The sequence below is a fragment of the Lissotriton helveticus genome, chromosome 7 (genome assembly GCF_964261635.1).
Source record: "Lissotriton helveticus chromosome 7, aLisHel1.1, whole genome shotgun sequence".
In the NCBI taxonomy this organism is placed as follows: domain Eukaryota; kingdom Metazoa; phylum Chordata; class Amphibia; order Caudata; family Salamandridae; genus Lissotriton; species Lissotriton helveticus.
In genome coordinates this window covers 545,167,856-545,185,521 of record NC_136068.1, presented here as the reverse complement: position 1 = coordinate 545,185,521, position 17,666 = coordinate 545,167,856, and the positions used below count along the sequence as shown (strand labels likewise).

General features: G+C 52.7%; 1 protein-coding gene across 1 annotated transcript in view; it reads left to right on the top strand.

The window, feature by feature from the left end:
- Positions 1–17,666, top strand: part of PFAS (phosphoribosylformylglycinamidine synthase) — a 323,630-nt gene that overhangs the window by 289,245 nt on the left and 16,719 nt on the right. The window contains exon 28 of the mRNA XM_078652618.1: positions 4,008–4,160. Within this exon, the coding sequence (XP_078508744.1) occupies positions 4,008–4,160 (153 nt within the window). The remainder of the gene's footprint in view (positions 1–4,007; positions 4,161–17,666) is intronic.

The window sequence follows — 17,666 nt, the reverse complement described above, 5'->3', positions numbered from 1 at the left end:
AAGAGGTACGAGCAGTACGGTAAAAAGATCTTCTGGTCCCTTAGTCTGGGTCTGCGGTCTTCCAATACCGCATGCCTCTTGGGCCGCTACACCCACTCTCTGTGGGATACGGTTGCGGAAGTGCTGCCAGAGTGTCCGTTGGAGGTACGGGCCAAACTCGGCCAAGCCCTTGTGGAGGGCCGGGATGCAGCCACATATTCTATCCGGTGTGGGCTGGATACCACCGACTCACTAGGTAGAGCGATGGCAACGACGGTGGCGGTCAGACGCCACGCCTGGTTGAGGTCCGCCAACTTTTCGGCCGATGTCCAAAACACTCTGATGGACATGCCGTTTGATGGCCGTCGCCTCTTTGGCGACAAGGCAGACCATGCGCTTGAGCGCTTTAGGGACTCCAGGGCTACGGCCAAGTCCTTGGGCCTCTCGGCCCCACGCCAGCAATCGGCTGCCTTTCACTCCTTTCGTGGCCACGGAAGGGGTGTACCCACACGTGCTGCCAGCCAAGCTCCGCAGGGTAATACCCAACGCGGTGGCGGCCTTGGAAACCGCCGTCCCGGCGGTCGGGGACAACGGCGAGGTCAGTCCACACCTTCCCCCGCAGCATCCGCCTCAAAACCCTCCTAGTCCGTGCTTTCAGGCCCATGTGACACCAGTGGGGGGCAGGGTTCGCCATCACCACCTCCACTGGCGCACTGTCACTTCGGACAGGTGGATGCTGCAAATCGTCCGAAGGGGCTACTCCCTCCCCTTCGAGGCGACTCCTCCAGCCATGCCACCGCAGAACCGCCGTGTATCGGGGGATCATTTACGACTTCTGCAGGAGGAAGTTACGGCCCTCTTGGCCAAGGGGGCCATCGACCGCGTTCCTGGGCCAGAAGTAGGGTGTGGTTGCTACTCCCACTACTTTCTGGTACCCAAGAAGGGCAAGGGGGGCCTACGCCCTATCTTGGACCTAAGGAACGTCAACGGCTTCCTCCGGAAGGAGAAGTTCAAAATGCTAACACTGGCTCAGGTCCTAGCTGCCCTGGACCCAGGAGACTGGATGGTAGCATTGGACTTGCAGGACGCGTATTTCCACATCCCCGTCCTGCCGGCGCTACCTGCGGTTCACGGTTGGCCACGAGTACTTTCAGTATACCGTGCTCCCCTTCGGCCTTACCAGCGCCCCACGGGTGTTCACGAAGGTGATGGCGGTGGTTGCAGCTCACCTGCGCAGGTTAGGGGTTTCAGTCTTCCCCTACCGCGACGACTGGTTGTTGAAGGCGGGCTCACCCCAGACAGTCGTCAGCCACCTCCAGACTACGGCAGATCTCCTGCACCGACTGGGGTTCTCCATCAATGTGCCGAAGTCACACATGTGCCCCTCTCAGAAGCTCCTTTTCATCGACTCGGCACGGTTTCGGGGTTATCCACCCGAAAGGCAGGTCAGGGATATTCAGGCTCTGATTCCCATCTTTCAGTCGTTATCCCGGGTCCCGACCACGTCCTGATCTCGGAGGGCACTGCGAGACAGCTGCAGTGGTGGCTCACGGACCGCGATTGGGTCAGCGGCAGATCCCTCTCCCTTCCCCAACCGGAGCACGTAGTTGTGACGGACGCGTCCCTCCAGGGCTGGGGAGGTCACATGGGAGAGGCGGAGATCAGACCCCTCTGGTCTCCGGCGGAGACCCGGCTCCACATCAACCTGTTGGAGTTACGGGCGATTCGTCTGGCACTGAAGGCATTCCTCCCCTCTGTCCGAGGGAGTGTAGTGCAGGTGTTCACGGACAACACCACCGCCATGTGGTACTGCAACAAACAGGGCGGGTGGGGTCGTGGACCCTTTGCCAGGAGGTTCTGCGCCTCTGCCAATGGCTGGAACGCCAGGGCGTGACCCTGGTGGCTCAAAACCTGGCAGGTTCTCTGAACGCCAGGGGGGACGAGCTCAGCCGCTGGTGCATGATGGATCACGAATGGCGTGCGAACTCGGACGTGGCGCAAGGCCGCTTTCAGCAATGGGGAGAGCCTTGGTTAGATCTATTCGCCACCGAAGAGAACGCGCAATTTCATCAGTTCTGCGCGTCGGAATTTCCAAGGCGGCACTCGCTCGGAGACACTTTTCGTCGCGAGTGGAGTTGCGGTCTATTGTACGCCTTCCCGCCTATACCACTTCTGCCCAGAGTGCTGAAGAAGATCAAGCGCGACCGGGCCCAAGTCATCCATGTGGCTCCAGACTGGGCAAGAAGGTACTGGTATCCAGAGCTACTCAGTATGTCAGTCGATCCTCCGGTTAGTCTGCCTCTTCAGGAGGACCTTCTGTCGCAGCAGCAGGGGACGGTCCTCCACCCGAACCTCCATGCTTGGAGATTGAGCGGCGACAGTTGAGGCCATTTGACTTGCCTCCTGAAGTCTGTAACGTCATTCTGGCAGCCAGGCGTCCCTCCACAAAGTCGGTATACGCCTGCAGGTGGAACAGATTTGTGGCATGGTGCACAGCAAAGGCTGTGGATCCTCTTGCTGCCCCTCTCTCTGAGGTTCTTCTCTTCCTTCTTTCTCTTGCCCAGCAGGGCTCTGCTCTGGGCACTATCAAGGGCTACCTTTCTGCCCTTTCAGCCTTTCTGAGGCTGCCTGATCAACCTTCTTTGTTCAAGTCCCCTATTGTAAATAGATTTCTAAAAGGCATCACACACACATTTCCTCCTGTTCCGTTTGTGATGCCTCAGTGGGACTTGAACCTGGTTCTTACGTTTCTGATGTGCCCTCCTTTTGAGCCACTTCACAACTGTCCTCTCCGCCTTCTTACTCTGAAGACTGCTTTCCTGGTTGCCATCACCTCTGCCAGGAGAGTGAGTGAGCGAGCTCCAGGCCTTTTCTTGTACTCCACCTTTCCTTTCTGTCCATCCGGACAAAGTGGTGTTGCGTACTAAGCCTTCTTTCCTGCCCAAGGTTGTCACGGCCTTCCACATCGGGCAGTCTATCACCTTGCCAACCTTCTTCCCGCCACCGCATCCCTCTAAAGAGGAAGAGCGGCTCCACCGTCTGGACCCAAAACGTGCGCTCTCATTTTACTTGGATCGCACACGCCAGTTCCGGGTGGATGACCAACTCTTTGTTGGTTACATGGGCGCTAAGAAGGGGAAAGCCGTGCACAAGAGGACCATCTCCCGGTGGATCATCTTGTTTATCCAGGCATGCTACTCCTTGGCTAGAAAGGAGACCCCTGTTGGATTACGGGCTCATTCCAACCGAGCCACGGCGACTACAACTGCCCTGGGCCGGGGTGTGCCCTTACAGGATATCTGTCAGGCAGCTACGTGGGCATCGCTGCACACGTTTGCAAGACACTACTGCCTGGACAGTCAAGTCCGGAGGGATGGCTTCTTTGGCCGGTCCGTCCTCCAGGACTTTCTGGTGTGATTATTGGTTCGCAGACCCACCTCCGGGGTTGGTATTGCTGGGGTATCTATTCTAAGGTAAGGAATCGAATACTAACGTGTCTCTTTCAGATGCACAAGTTACTACTTGTGTAACGATATATCTGTAAGAGACATTAGTTAGTATTAGATTCCTTACCGACCCACCCATCCTCCCCGTTCTGCGAACCAATATCTAGGGTTAGGGTTACCCCCCTTTCAGGGCCCTAGTTTCAATGGCACCAGTGTTGTTTTTTAACATGGCTCTGCGTTTCTGGCGCGGAAAAGCTGTGTCTAAGAACTGACGTCAGCACGCGGAGGCGGCGTCTAAGTACTCCGACGACGTCATCACGGCGCCCACGACGCCGACAACGGACGCGGAGCCGCAGACGACGCCTACCGACGCGCAAGGGTACTGCTACGCAAAAGTTTCCGGATCCAGTCTGACGCCTGGGGATATTCTAAGGTAAGGAATCTAATACTAATGTCTCTTACAGATATATCGTTACACAATTAGTAACTTGTGCGTTACTACTTCAAGTCCAGAGCTAGACAGGTTGTTGACCATCCAAAATGCAACACACTTTTTATAAGCATCATTATCTTTGCTCACAGATGGAGACATCAGTCAAGGCGTCCTACTGAGCCACAACCAGTCTGGGAGATTTGAATCACGTTTTGTTAGTGTGGCTATTCAGGAGAGCCCTTCCATTATGCTGCAAGGAATGGCTGGCTCTGTCCTTGGAGTATGGGTTGCACATGGAGAAGGTATGTGAAGATTTTGTTTTTGATCTAGGCATGCCATATTGTGAGTTTCACTTTATCCTTAATATGAAGGTAAGTTACTAGTGGTAGGCAAGTTCTTATTAGTATTGTGATTTTGTTCATAATTGATCTGTACCCTTAAAACATTATCAGTGCAGGAGGAATCCGAAAAGGCAAAGGTTATTTGAGACGTAAGTAATTCCTGGCTTGATTACCTATTTATAGCTGTTAGGAAAAATATTTTGCACCGGGCACAGTGCTAGATAATACTGAGTGAAGCAATTAATCCATAGACCCACAAACCAAATTATACAGACAATTCAACTGATATATAAAAAATATATTTTTATTTTACTTCTTTGTTTACCGTTCAGGATATTTCAGATTATAAAAGCATGTATAAATACATATATTACATGATCAATTATTCTCTTCATAAAACATACATTCTAGATACTCTTATACATATTTAAACCACAGATCATTGATTTTAAGATATAACCTGAAAAGCCTAAGTATCTTTAGTTGGTATAAACAGCTCAATCAAAACCAATCTGCAAAGATTTTTCTGATCTCTGTCAAACAAGACACAACATATATGCCACTTTCGGAAAACACTGGTTACAGATGTAAACTACCAACGCGTTTCGGCAAAGCCTTCTTCAGGGTTTTCATACCAGTGGTTTACTAGAATGAGAAAAAGTTTTGTTTTATTTAAAATGCATTTGTGGTCTAAAGCCTAAGTGCAAATTAAAACAATGACATAAGTGTGTCAATGTACAGACTACAACCCTCCCCTATATACATGGTCTAGAAGCTCTTAAATCTGAACCCTGCTGTGAGCCACAACAACGAATATTAACACAATACATGTGAACACATAGCACACAATCTCTAATTTCACCCACAATGTGATGTTATCTATACAACAAATACCTCGAACAATTCCATTCTCCTCTTTTTGCTGTCAGGGTTTCTATGGTTAACCCAAAAGTGAATGATTGAGTAGGCCAAGTCACTGATTTTGTTAGCATCATTAAAAACTTACACAAACCTATGTAGTCCTATATTATTCACACTAAATACATAGTCCAGGAGGCTTGTCTTTCAAAGCCTATCGTGTTGACACCACAGATATAATTTAGGATATACCAATTTATTGTACCTAATCCGTTTCACTATACATGAGACTTAGGTTACACATAAATGGTTTACCTCTGTCCAGTTTATTTTCTATGTATTATTAAATATGTAACTGGTTCCAATTTTAATATAAGGATTCAGATTAACCACATGCATAAAGGATATGAGGGTTATATAAAAGGGCAATGGTGTCTCCCTTCTCCTACCATATGTGACTCTACCTATGTTCTGCAGGTCATGTATATATAACCCTTTTCCCCTTAAGATAACAAGATTATGTATACCTCTATCTTCAAGAGGGTAGTTACGATCATCATCCAAAGCTTGTTCGGATGAATCCGAGAGCTTGAATTGCCTAAAAGTTGAGTAAAATGCACAATATGATGATATAAATTAATAATCTAAACTGCTAATCTCTCTACATTTATGGTACTGATATCTATGTCTGATGGCTACTTACCAGATGTATTATAATCGCTTCCTCTATTCACATTAATCCAGTGACTGGATCAGAAATTCAAAATCGGGGACTTGATAAATATATTTTGTTGCTGAAATGATAAATTACTCTACATTAACTCACAACTGACTGCTTGTTTCTGAGGGGCGTGGCTAAGCAAGCCACGATGGCGGCTGTGTTCTGCTGAGGCTCCGCGATCGGGCTAGCACCTTGCCCAGTTCCTGCGATCGCCGGGAGCCCCAACTTTCAGATTTGGCACCCGGAGTGCCCCCACTTCAGGCGACACCCCCCGGGTGAGGCGCGGTTCGCGCTACCGGACGGAATCTCCGAAGACTCCTCCCGCCGGAGCCGCGCGCCGAGCTACAAAATGGCGGTCGCGGCTCCGTCCCTCTGATACCTGCACCACTGTACACCCGGGTCATCTGTTCAGTGGCCCTGAGCGGTACGGCCGGCCGCCACGAACTTCCAAACGGTGAGACGCAACCTGCCCCGTGAAGGGTAGCCGCGACCGGGCACTCCGCCGCGGTCACGCGTTTGGGCGCAAGATGGCGGCTGCAGCTCCGGGGCTCCACATCACCGGCGCCCCTTCCCAGAGGGGAGATTGACCCGACTCCTGCATCTATCCAACTTTCACCGCGGATTGGCGATCCCACGGTCACACCTACTTCCCGGCGCCGGACCATCCTGACGATCGCAGCTCATCTTGGCGGTGAGTGCCTGTTCCCCCGGGGATTCCAGCTCCATTGCCCCAGCTGCCTCCCGCACCCTCCGGGGCTCATCGGAGGACACCCGCCCCTACATCCCCCGGACGGGCGTGCGGGCCGAGACATTCCTGGACCCACGGGCAGCTCTCCGGGTCGCGGTGCCTGACCCCAACATGGCGCCCGCGGGGACCCAGGCGCCGAGCCCGGTGCAGGCTGCCACATCCCCATTCTGAGAGCGGCGGCGCCCCCGGCTCAGCGGCGGCCGCCTGCCGCGACGAGGACGACCCACCGCCGTACCCGGACCCCTGGAGCCTTGCCACCTGACCCCTGGTCCCAGTGGAGGGCGCCTGGACTGTCCTGTGCCGGAGAGAAGAGCGGGAGCCCACCGCCTCCACACAGTTCCATCACGGGCGGCGAGGGACCCCTTCCTCTGGAGGTACTCAACAGTGGGGTAAAGATCCCGCATCTTGCGTGCCCGTGGATATGCACATAGCCCCCCACTACGCCACCAGCGGCTGCGAACTGCCGGCACGCCCCGGATCTGGGCCCCCCTGGTTCCAGCCCCCCATGGTCCTGGACTACCGGGTGGTTGGTGCGGCCTGACCACGCCTGGGCATCTAGTATCTTTTCTGCCGGCACCCTTCTACGGCACTACGCACCGCTGAGGTGGGACCACTGTGCAGGCGAGCCCCTAACCACCCCTGCACCAACGGAGGCCGCGTAACCAACCCCCACCGGGTTGTTGTCTACCCCAGCGGTTTGGTAGCCCACGGGCCCCGGAACACGCAGCGGTACAGAGCCCCTTCCACCGGCCTCATGGGGAAACTGAAGGGCTCGCAGCTGGCCGCCGTCCCTGAAACGGCCCCTGAGAACATGCCACACACACGAGCCTGGACGCAGGTCAACACGTCACAAACCGACCCCACTTTATCAGCGAAACTGGACCAGGTGCTGGCAGCTATAGAACTGTCCCGACTCTCAGTGGAGGAACGATTGGGTGTCCTGACGACAGACATTAGCCTGATCTGCGACGACCATCGTAAGCTGGCGGACAGGGTGAAAGAGGGGGAGCAAACTGTGGCCGCACTACAACCCACGTTGAAGACTCAGGGGACAGACCTGCGGGAGGTCCTGCGCCGTGTGGCGGCCCTCAAAGAACGCACGGTGGATTTGGAGGGACGCTCGAGGCGATGCAACATCCGCGTCCTGGGTTTGCCGGAGGGAATTGAGAACTCAGACCCCCTGACCTATATGGAATCATGGACCAGATCGTTCACCCCCGAATCGGAGCACTCGCCATTCTTCTCTATTGAAAGAGCCCACAGGGTTCTCGCCCGGAAGCCTAAGCCGGGTCTCCCTCCTCGGCCCATGTTGGCCAAGTTCCTTCACTTCCGAGACCGCGATGCGGTGCTTCGCGCAGCCCGGGCGGCGGGACCCCTGCAGGTGGAGGACCAACAGATCATGGTGTTCCCAGACTATGCCCGAGAAGTCCAACAGCAGAGGTCTACCTTTCTGGATGTTAAAGGCCGCCTCCGCGCCAACGCCATCCAATACTCCTTACTGTTCCCAGCCCGTCTCAAGGTGCTACACAATGGAAAGGCCATATTCTTCACCACTGCGGATGAGGCACAGGACTGGGCTGAGCTTCACTGTCCGTTGATCCCCAAAGCCAGGCCCCAACGAGAGCACAACAACACTTCGCGTCGATCCAGGAGACGGGGCACGAAACGTACCCAGATGGGCCTCTCCAAAAGCCAAGCATCCTCCCCCTCGGGCTTGCCCGACTTCACGCAAATCATACGGGAAAGACAGGACGCCGTAAGGGCGGTGGCTGAACTACACCTATCTCCCCATGCATTGGACCTGGAACACCAACCGCATCTGTTCACCCCTGAGAAAGACCGAGACAGCGATGGCACAATGTTGGGATTTGGCTCAATCTCTTCCCCTCTCATCGTCGCACACACAGTGGACGCTACCCTGGCCGGACAAGCTGGCACCTCTTCATGATGGACGGAGAGAAAATCACTGTATCCTCTTTTCTTGTTCGTTCTATGTGCTGTCTGTGTGCCAAGGCTGCATTACCAATTAACTGTGTGCGCCCGCGTGCGATAGACACATCTCCTACAAAAGCCCGATCCGCGCACAGGCCTAGCGGTAACACATGCTGCCACCCCGGCAGAATTCTGTTGTATTTCTCCCCTAGTGGTACACAAGTTTGGATATGCCACCCCCCGGTGATATATCCCCTGTATTGGGACTGTTTCCCACCCTTGGTTTTACCTGTTTTTACTCCCGACAGTTCCCCCCCCATACTCCTACATAAAGCGCATGACAGCCAGTATTGCTCTTTTACAAGAGACACATATTAATGCAATTGAATTAGGCCGGTTACAGGCCAAATGGCGGGGGACCCTTTGTGCCACAACATATTCAGCGTTTGCGCGCGGCGCCCTAATATGGGTTAGGCCGGGCACCCCCTTCCGAGCACTCAGACGGGTGGTGGAAGGGGAAGGCAGATATGCACTACTAGAGGGACTCTTCGATGGACAAGGAATCCTTCTGGGTAGCATTTACGCCCCTAATACTGAGCAGGATAAATTTTGGGATCACCTTACGGGTGTCTTGGCCCAGTTCACTACCGTTCCTTGGGTCTTAGGGGGTGACTACAACTGCACGCTGTACCCTCTTTTGGACCGCTCACCCCCCCCCCCACACACGTTCCCCAGTCCCCCGACAAGCGGAGCTGTTCCGAGCATGGGCCACACACTGGGCGCTCACTGACGCTTGGCGACACTTACATCCTCATGCCCGCATTTACTCATTCCACTCGATAACCCACAACCTTCGGGTCCGCCTGGACAGGTTCTTATGCTCTGCACCAATCCTCCCTAAAATGATCTCTTCGGACTACCTAGGTCGGATCATCTCGGACCATGACGCCCACATATTACGTCTGACCTGGCGCCCCCCACACCCACCCGTCCCCACTTGGCGACTCCCTAGGGACTGTTTGGCGGACCAGGTGTTCAGGGACTCACACAAAAACAGCATACAAGACTACTGTTCACGCAATGCGAACACGGCATCATCGGCGTTGGTGGAGTGGGATGCGTTCAAGGTGGTGGCACGGGGGGAATGCATCAACCAGATCGCAGGGGTTCGCCGCACATTGGAGCGGACACTCTCAGCCGCGGAACAGCGCCTAGCTACACTCACTAAACAACCCGATAACTCGGAAGAACACGCCACGCTCACGGCCGAGGCGAAGTCCACATACCAGGCAGCCTACGCTGACCTCAGGAAATATAATTTCAGGGCCTATGCCACGAGAGTCCATAAAGACAGGGACAAAACGGGAGCGCTGCTTGCCTGGATGGCGAGGCAAGACACCGAGATCAAACCGATCAGGGACATTATCAACGTGGAGGGGGTGCTGGTGCGATCTCAGGCTGAGATCCTCCTGGCGTTTCAACACTATTACGCTAAGACGTACGGGGCCCAACCCGGTTCTCTCCGTCATCCGTGGATCACTTCCTCGATCCACTGTCGCTGCCCACAATATCGGACACTGACGAGCGCGCGCTCGACGCTAAAATAGCACCCTCAGATATTACCCAAGCACTGCGTGCCTTGTCTCGTAATAAAGTCCCGGGTCTCGACGGTTTCCCACTAGAATACTACTCAACGTTTTCCCCCCTAGTGGTTCCTCGCCTGGCTCGGGTGTTCGCAGCGGCCCTTTACCTCGCAGTGTTACCCTGCTCAATGCGAGAATCGATGATTGTCACCTTCCCCAAACCGCATAGCGTCCCACTCCACATGGGTTTGTATCGCCCCATCACGCTCCTGTCGGCGGACTGTAAGATCCTCGGGAAGATAATGGCTGACAGATACGCCCAGGTCATATGCCCACTGATCCCCCCCGACCAATGCGGATTCGTTCCGGGGAGGAACACCTCACAGAACATCCGCCGGGTCTTCCATATCCAGGACCAGGTACGGGACAGATTCCCTCGCGCCGCTTGTCTCATCTTGGATCTAGAGAAGGCGTTCGACACCCTCACCTGGCCGTACCTTTTCTCGGTCCTACGTCGTCTCAACGCTGGCCCGATACTCATGGCGTACACACGCCTTCTGTACACCGATCTGACAACACGAGTCCGGATTGGGAAACACATTTCGCCTGCATTTGCGGTCCGGCGGGGCACGAGACAAGGGTGCCCTCTATCACCTCTTCTGTTTGCCCTCGCTGTCGAACCGCTGGCGATCAGACTGCGCCAGGAGGGAATCCACTGGGGCATCCCGCTCGCAGACGGCACACACTGCGTCTCTATGTACGCAGATTGTAGGAAGGTGGATATCTGACTATGGTTACCCCCAAACTTTTTGCCTGGTGTTTAGCTGGTTTTTGACATAGTTGGCTTGGGATCCTGCTATTCAGGGCCCCAGGCTAATTGCTCTCTCCTTAAAATGGACTCCATGTACCTTAGGTACATACACAATTGGAATTGGCTCACCTTATTGGCCCCTGTAACAGTGTACCCAGGTACCCAGGGCATAGGTGCTTCCAAGGCCTACCAGGGGCTGCAGCATGTATTATGCCACCCCTGGCCTCCATATTTGGCACAACTGGCTGATCACTCAGCTGGGGTAAGTCGGTGTAACCACCCCTTACTTAGGTGTAGTATGCCTATACCTAACCTAAAATGGACACATATGTTCCTATCAGCCACTCCTATGGAAGGCCTCATCAATCCTGGAGGCAGAGTGCTTGGAAATATGTGAGATAGTGCTCTGGCATGAGCTGAGCCTGTCTGCAGCTTTCGGAACCATGTCCTTTAGCTGTTTCATGATACTGCCATACCATATACTCTTAAGTGCATTATAATCCTCGCGGTTAAATGCTATCTTGGGTTTGGCTTTATCAAAACATCTCGTGTAAGGTGTCATACGTATTGGAATACTACCCCCTCGCCAGTTCTGGCGACAGGGGTAGCATTCCACCCTTCTAGAGGGACACGACATGTACCTAACCTGAACCCCGGTTAAAGTTAAACAGAGCCTCAGCATCACAAGATGGATGCTGCCACCGCAGACACAAGTCTGACCTCCTGCTGCTGGGAGTCCTTCCAGCGAGGGCAGCTTGGACAAAGGGTTTCCTGCCTTGGGAGGTGCTAGCACCACCCCAGACAGGATTTTGTGTATTGGGTAGGACAGGGCTGAATAGAATCAGACATGCCTGGGGCACACAAGGTGTCCCCGTGCATAGGCCAGTTCAAACCGGTGCTGGGGCCTTCCAGCCCCAGTCCTGGCGCGAAACTGGACAAAGGAAAGGGGGTGTAACCACTCCCCTTCCTGGTTCCACCCAGAGGAGGGACCTAGTAGGTGATCCGGCCCCCCAGATTCGAATAAGAGAGGGAGCTGTGTCCTGAGACTTCAGATCATCCTAAATCAACTTGAAATACAGAAGAAGACTGGACTTCGACATTCTGCTGCTCAGAAGACGGAAGAGAATCTCCCTTGTGGCCAAGGAGTGACCACCCTGTGAACACAGGCACCAACCAGCAACTCAACGTCTGCTTTGCCGCCGCCTCCCGCCGGAGCCCAGAGCCTGACAAGACCCAGACTCCCAGACTTCTCACCGCCCGATCCACAGTCCCTGCGAAGAAGGGACCCGTGGAGGCATCGAGAGACGTGGGACCGGACCTCTTGGAAGACCCCCGAAACGCTGATTGCGCAGCATCAGAGGCACCCTCGACGCTGTGCTTTGGGGTTTGAGAAGCCCCAACCTCGAGCAGCCCTTGCACCAAAGATCAGCCCCCCAGCAATCTCCACGATCTGCGTGGGGCCCTTTTGCACCGTGCCACTCGACGCGCCATCCCGGCCACTTGCCACGTGGCTAGCGGCCATCTTGGCGACGAAACCTACAACTTTCACCGCAGGTCTGGTTGCTCCAGACTTGCCCTTGCTTCTGTAAAAGGGAGCACCCGCTCTGACCTTGCTGGTCCGAGTGACAAGCCTTTTTTGATTCCTGCGTGGCTTCCATTAGCCAAGGCCTGTTTGCTTCAATCAAGTCGCCGACACCGCCAACAGCGAGAAGCCTGCGTGGGACAGCTCGTGACCGACTCCTGGACGTCCTCGACCCCTCGTGTCCACGTGGCTGCAGAGAGAAGCAACACCTCGACGCCTGTTTGCACCCGACATCGCCTGGTTCCGTCCTGGTTCCACGGTAGTCCTTGGCTAGTGACTTTGAACATTGTCCCCTCTGCTTTCAGGTCTTCACCTCTTCAGATCCACCCTTGGATCCACCGGAACTCTTCACATCGAGCCGCCTGCAGCATCTTCAGCTCCAAGCACCATCGACCTGCGTGACGAAACCCGACACTACTTCGACCCTGTGCACCCGCCTCCTGTGGGTGAGGTAACTCTGCTCCGCCGGTGTTCCCACACTGGTACACACCTCTAGTGTCTGTGTCCGAAGTTTCATCCTTCTAGGTCACTCGGAAGGTTCCTTAATAACTAACTTTGTAACTTTTACGCACCATTGACATTGCATTGGTATTGCGTGCGCTTTCCGCACTGCACCCGAGTCCCGCGGGCCTTTCTCGACTTCTTCACTGCTAGTCCCGATCAGCTCCAGCGATCCCCTAGGCCTCTTCACTTTCCTTATAGTGGTTCTTATACCACTATTTTAGTATATGGTTTAGGTGGCCCCTAGGGCTCATCCATATTCATGCAACTTTTGTGTATTTAAACTGTGTTTTGTTTTAACGCATTTGCTTCTGTGCTCATAAAGAGTATAGGGGATATTTGTAGAAATAAATATATATATATTTTCAATATATATCTGTGTGGTGTCCTTTCATTTGGTATTCAAGGGGATTGTGTATGGTAAAACAGCTCGCTTCACATGCCTTTACAGAGTTTAGCCTAAGACTGCTTAGTCCATGCTACCCCTAGGATAGCTTGTCTATAAGGTTGACTTTACAACCTGCACCATAAGGGTTGCTTGGCATGGTACAAGGTGATCACTAGAACTAGTGAGCAGCATATACCAGGCCAACTTCTCACATTGGTGAGCAGCGGATTGGGATTTGAGCTTGCTGTTGTTTTACCATTACAATCTTTGAAAATATAATTTGAAAGATCATACAGGTACCTGATAGGTACACTAAAACAAGACTAGATATACTTAAGTTCTACTGAACTTAGTTGTTGTAGAGGATAGGGAGTAGCACACCCTGACTACAACTACTAGATAGGTTTTGTAGGAAAACACCAGTGTAGGTAGATTGCAACACATCCACCACACTAGAGCAATGTCTGGAGCAGAGGGATCCACTGGACCCAACTCTGTTGAGAGTGACCCTCCAAGGGCACCATCCAAATTTGCTATCTTTCCATTTAAGGAACTGAGGCAACTGTGTTCCATGAGAGGAATCAAAACAGGTCCTACTCCTACAGCAGGACACCTCAGAGAGCTGTTAGATCAGTCTGACGCTCTAAAGAACTCCAAACCAGGCCCCTCAGGGACTGGTGAGGAAGTTTCTCCTTCTGAAGATGATAACCCTGATGCCCCTGCCCCTGTCATCCAGATAGATGAGGAAGACCAGACCCCTGGGAATACTCAGCCTGAGGAAGAGGAGGAGGAGGAGAAAGAAAGTGATTCTGATGATGGTAGAAATAGCCAGGTGTTAGTCAGCAGGCTTAACCAGGCTAACGTAAGCCTATTTGGGACTGAAGGTGGGTCCAACCCATTCAGACCCCCAAATGGACTTAACCAGGAGCATAGGAGGAGGAGGAATCACTCGGGTGAATCCAATACTTCCCATGTTTCTAGAGGTTCTCATGGCAACTCCAGAAGGGAGTTGACTAGCCCTTAGAAAAGGGAACATGAGGCCAAAATGAGAGAGGCTGAACTTAGGATCCAGAAGCAAGAATTAGAAGTTGCCCTGGCCAAAGAGAAACTTGCTAGAGCAAGGCAGCCTAGAGAGAGTGGATTAGGATCCACTGGTGGCAGCACTATCCCTAAGGATAAAGACAGGTCCTATGACAATAGAAACCTGAGTAAGATTGTGCCGCCCTACAAAGTTGGGGATGATATCCACAAATGGATGACTGCACTTGAGAGAGCTTGCAAAGTACAGCAGGTCCCTCAGTAGCAGTGGGCAGCAATCTTGTGGCTCTCCTTTGAAGGTAGAGGCCGAGACAGACTCCTCACAGTTAGTGATGGGGATTCTAGAAACTACCAAGTCCTGAAGAGTGCTCTGATTGATGGGTTAGGCTTAACCACTGAACAGTACAGGTTAATGTTCAGAGATACCCAGAAGACACAGACTCAGGACTGGTCTGAATTTGTTGAATGTGCCACTAAGGCTCTGGAGGGCTGGTTGCTGGGAAGTAAGGTTACAGACTATACAGGATTGTATAATTTAATTATGAGAGCAAATCTTAAGTAATTGTCAAAATCAGCTTCTACATCAGCACCTGGTTGACTCTGATCTGACCTCCCCACAAGAATTGGGTAGGAGGGCAGACAAATGGGTCAGAACCAGGATCAGGCCTAAGAACCAGGGTGGTGACCAAAAGAAAGAGACTACCAAGCCTCAAGAGAAGGGTGGGGATAAAAGTAAGGAAAAGACTTCCCCAGGGCCCCAAAACTCCAAGGATGGGGGTGGGTCCCAAGACACTTCTTCAACCCAGAAAAAGCCTTATTGTCATACCTGTAAACAGGTTGGGCATTACAAAACAGACAGCTGTTGTCCCAAGAATGGCAATAAAGAGAATATACCTCCAAAGCCAGCTCCAACACCTCCTGTTACTGTCAGCAGTAATCCCCCAGGAAGTGGGAGCACACCCAGGAATCTGGGTGGGTTTACTTTTGGAGGACAGGTGGAATCTGGCCTATCCAGGTCCCCTAACTCGGATACTCTTGTCTATGAGACTGGCATGGGGTTTGCCAATTTCACTGCTTGCCCAAACACTTTGAGCAAGTATAGACAGGAGCCCCTCATCAATGGCTTGAAAGTTGAGGCCTTTAGAGACACAGGGGCTAGCATCACCATGGTGGCTGAATGTCTAGTCCCCTCAAGGCAACTTTTACCTGATGCCACATATCAGGTGACAAACATTGATGGAATAGAAACCAAACATCCCATGGCAGTAGTCAATCTTAGCTGGGGAGGTGTCACTGGCCACAAGAGAGTGGCAGTGTCAGCAAACTTGCCTGTAGATTGCCTACTTGGTAATGATTTGGAAATCTCCGCCTGGGCTGAGGTTGAACAGGAAACCCATTCTAGAATGGTAAATCTACATGGAAAGGTTAGTGGGGCTGTGATGGCTACAGCCCCAATCCAAGATGTCCTTCCTGAAAAGGTTGGTAGGGCTGAGCAAACCTCAGCCCCATCTTCAGCTAACTTCCCTCCTGAAAAGATTAGCAGGGCTGTGATGGTAACAGCCCATACCCAAACTGAGTCTCCTCCTGAAAAGGTTGGTGGGGCTGTGATGGCCACAGCCCAAACTCAAACTGATACATGTGTTGTGAAGCCTGAAAAGATGGATCACTCCACACAAAGAGAGCATTGAGGAGGAAGAGAAATCTCCCTCCCACCAGACTTTAGGAAAGGATCAGCCTCCTCAGGGAACTGATCTTACCCCTGATGAAGGAACTGCCCCAGAGGTAGTCAGGCCTAGCCTGACAGAGCCTCTGATGTCAGTGGACCCTTCTCAGGTGGGACCCAGTCTGGAGCAGGTATCCTGCCCCTCTCTACCTTGCCTTACTCAGCCCAGGGCTGCAGAGGACAAGAAGGACAGTGAGCCCCAAAGGGCCCCCTGTCAAATAAAGCACCCCCATCAACAGATTAGGGGCACCGAAACTAGTAGCCTTAGTGAGGTGAAAACTTTAAAAACTCCTGAGGGAGCCCCCTTAAAAGTAGTTAGGGACCTCCCACGGATGGATTCTGTTGGGCACAGCCAAACCTGGGACCCCAAGGGCCCAAACCTGAACTGTCTCTCCAGTAAACCAACAAGAGGGACCCAGCCTCCAGTTTTAGGTAGCCAGAGGTTGACCCTGAGAGCACAGTGCAACTCAGTCAAAGAAAGAAAGGCACACATGGTGGAGAGTGATTGGAGGAAGCTGAGTCCTACAGAGGAATCTCACTTCAGTACTCCACCCCAACACCAGCCTTTAACTGTGCAAAGACACACCACAGGTAGAGATTCCCTATGGTGGAGACCCTCAGATACCTTTAGGGTGAGGGATTGCTTAGTGGACCATGAGACAGGGGGTAACCAAGCCAGAGCTGGTACTTCCTTATATGGCCACTTAGGCAATATAGGCTTACCTGGTCAAGGATAGCCTTATCTCCTTTCGTTTGGGGGGGGTTATGTAGGAAGGTGGATATCTGACTATGGTTACCCCCAAACTTTTTGCCTGGTGTTTAGCTGGTTTTTGACATAGTTGGCCTGGGATCCTGCTATTCAGGGCCCCAGGCTAATTGCTCTCTCCTTAAAATGGACTCCATGTACCTTAGGTACATACACAATTGGAATTGGCTCACCTTATTGGCCCCTGTAACAGTGTACCCAGGTACCCAAGGCATAGGTGCTTCCAAGGCCTACCAGGGGCTGCAGCATGTATTATGCCACCCCTGGCCTGGCCTCCATATTTGGCACAACTGGCTGATCACTCAGCTGGGGTAAGTCGGTGTAACCACCCCTTACTTAGGTGTAGTATGCCTATACCTGACCTAAAATGGACACATATGTTCCTATCAGCCACTCCTATGGAAGGCCTCATCAATCCTGGAGGCAGAGTGCTTGGAAATATGTGAGATAGTGCTCTGGCATGAGCTGAGCCTGTCTGCAGCTTTCGGAACCATGTCCTTTAGCTGTTTCATGATACTGCCATACCATATACTCTTAATTGGAATACTACCCCCTCGCCAGTTCTGGCGACGGGGGTAGCATTCCACCCTTCTAGAGGGACACGACATGTACCTAACCTGAACCCCGGTTAAAGTTAAACAGAGCCTCAGCATCACAAGATGGATTTTGCCACCGCAGACACAAGTCTGACCTCCTGCTGCTGGGAGTCCTTCCAGCGAGGGCAGCTTGGACAAAGGGTTTCCTGCCTTGGGAGGTGCTAGCACCACCCCAGACAGGATTTTGTGTATTGGGTAGGACAGGGCTGAATAGAATCAG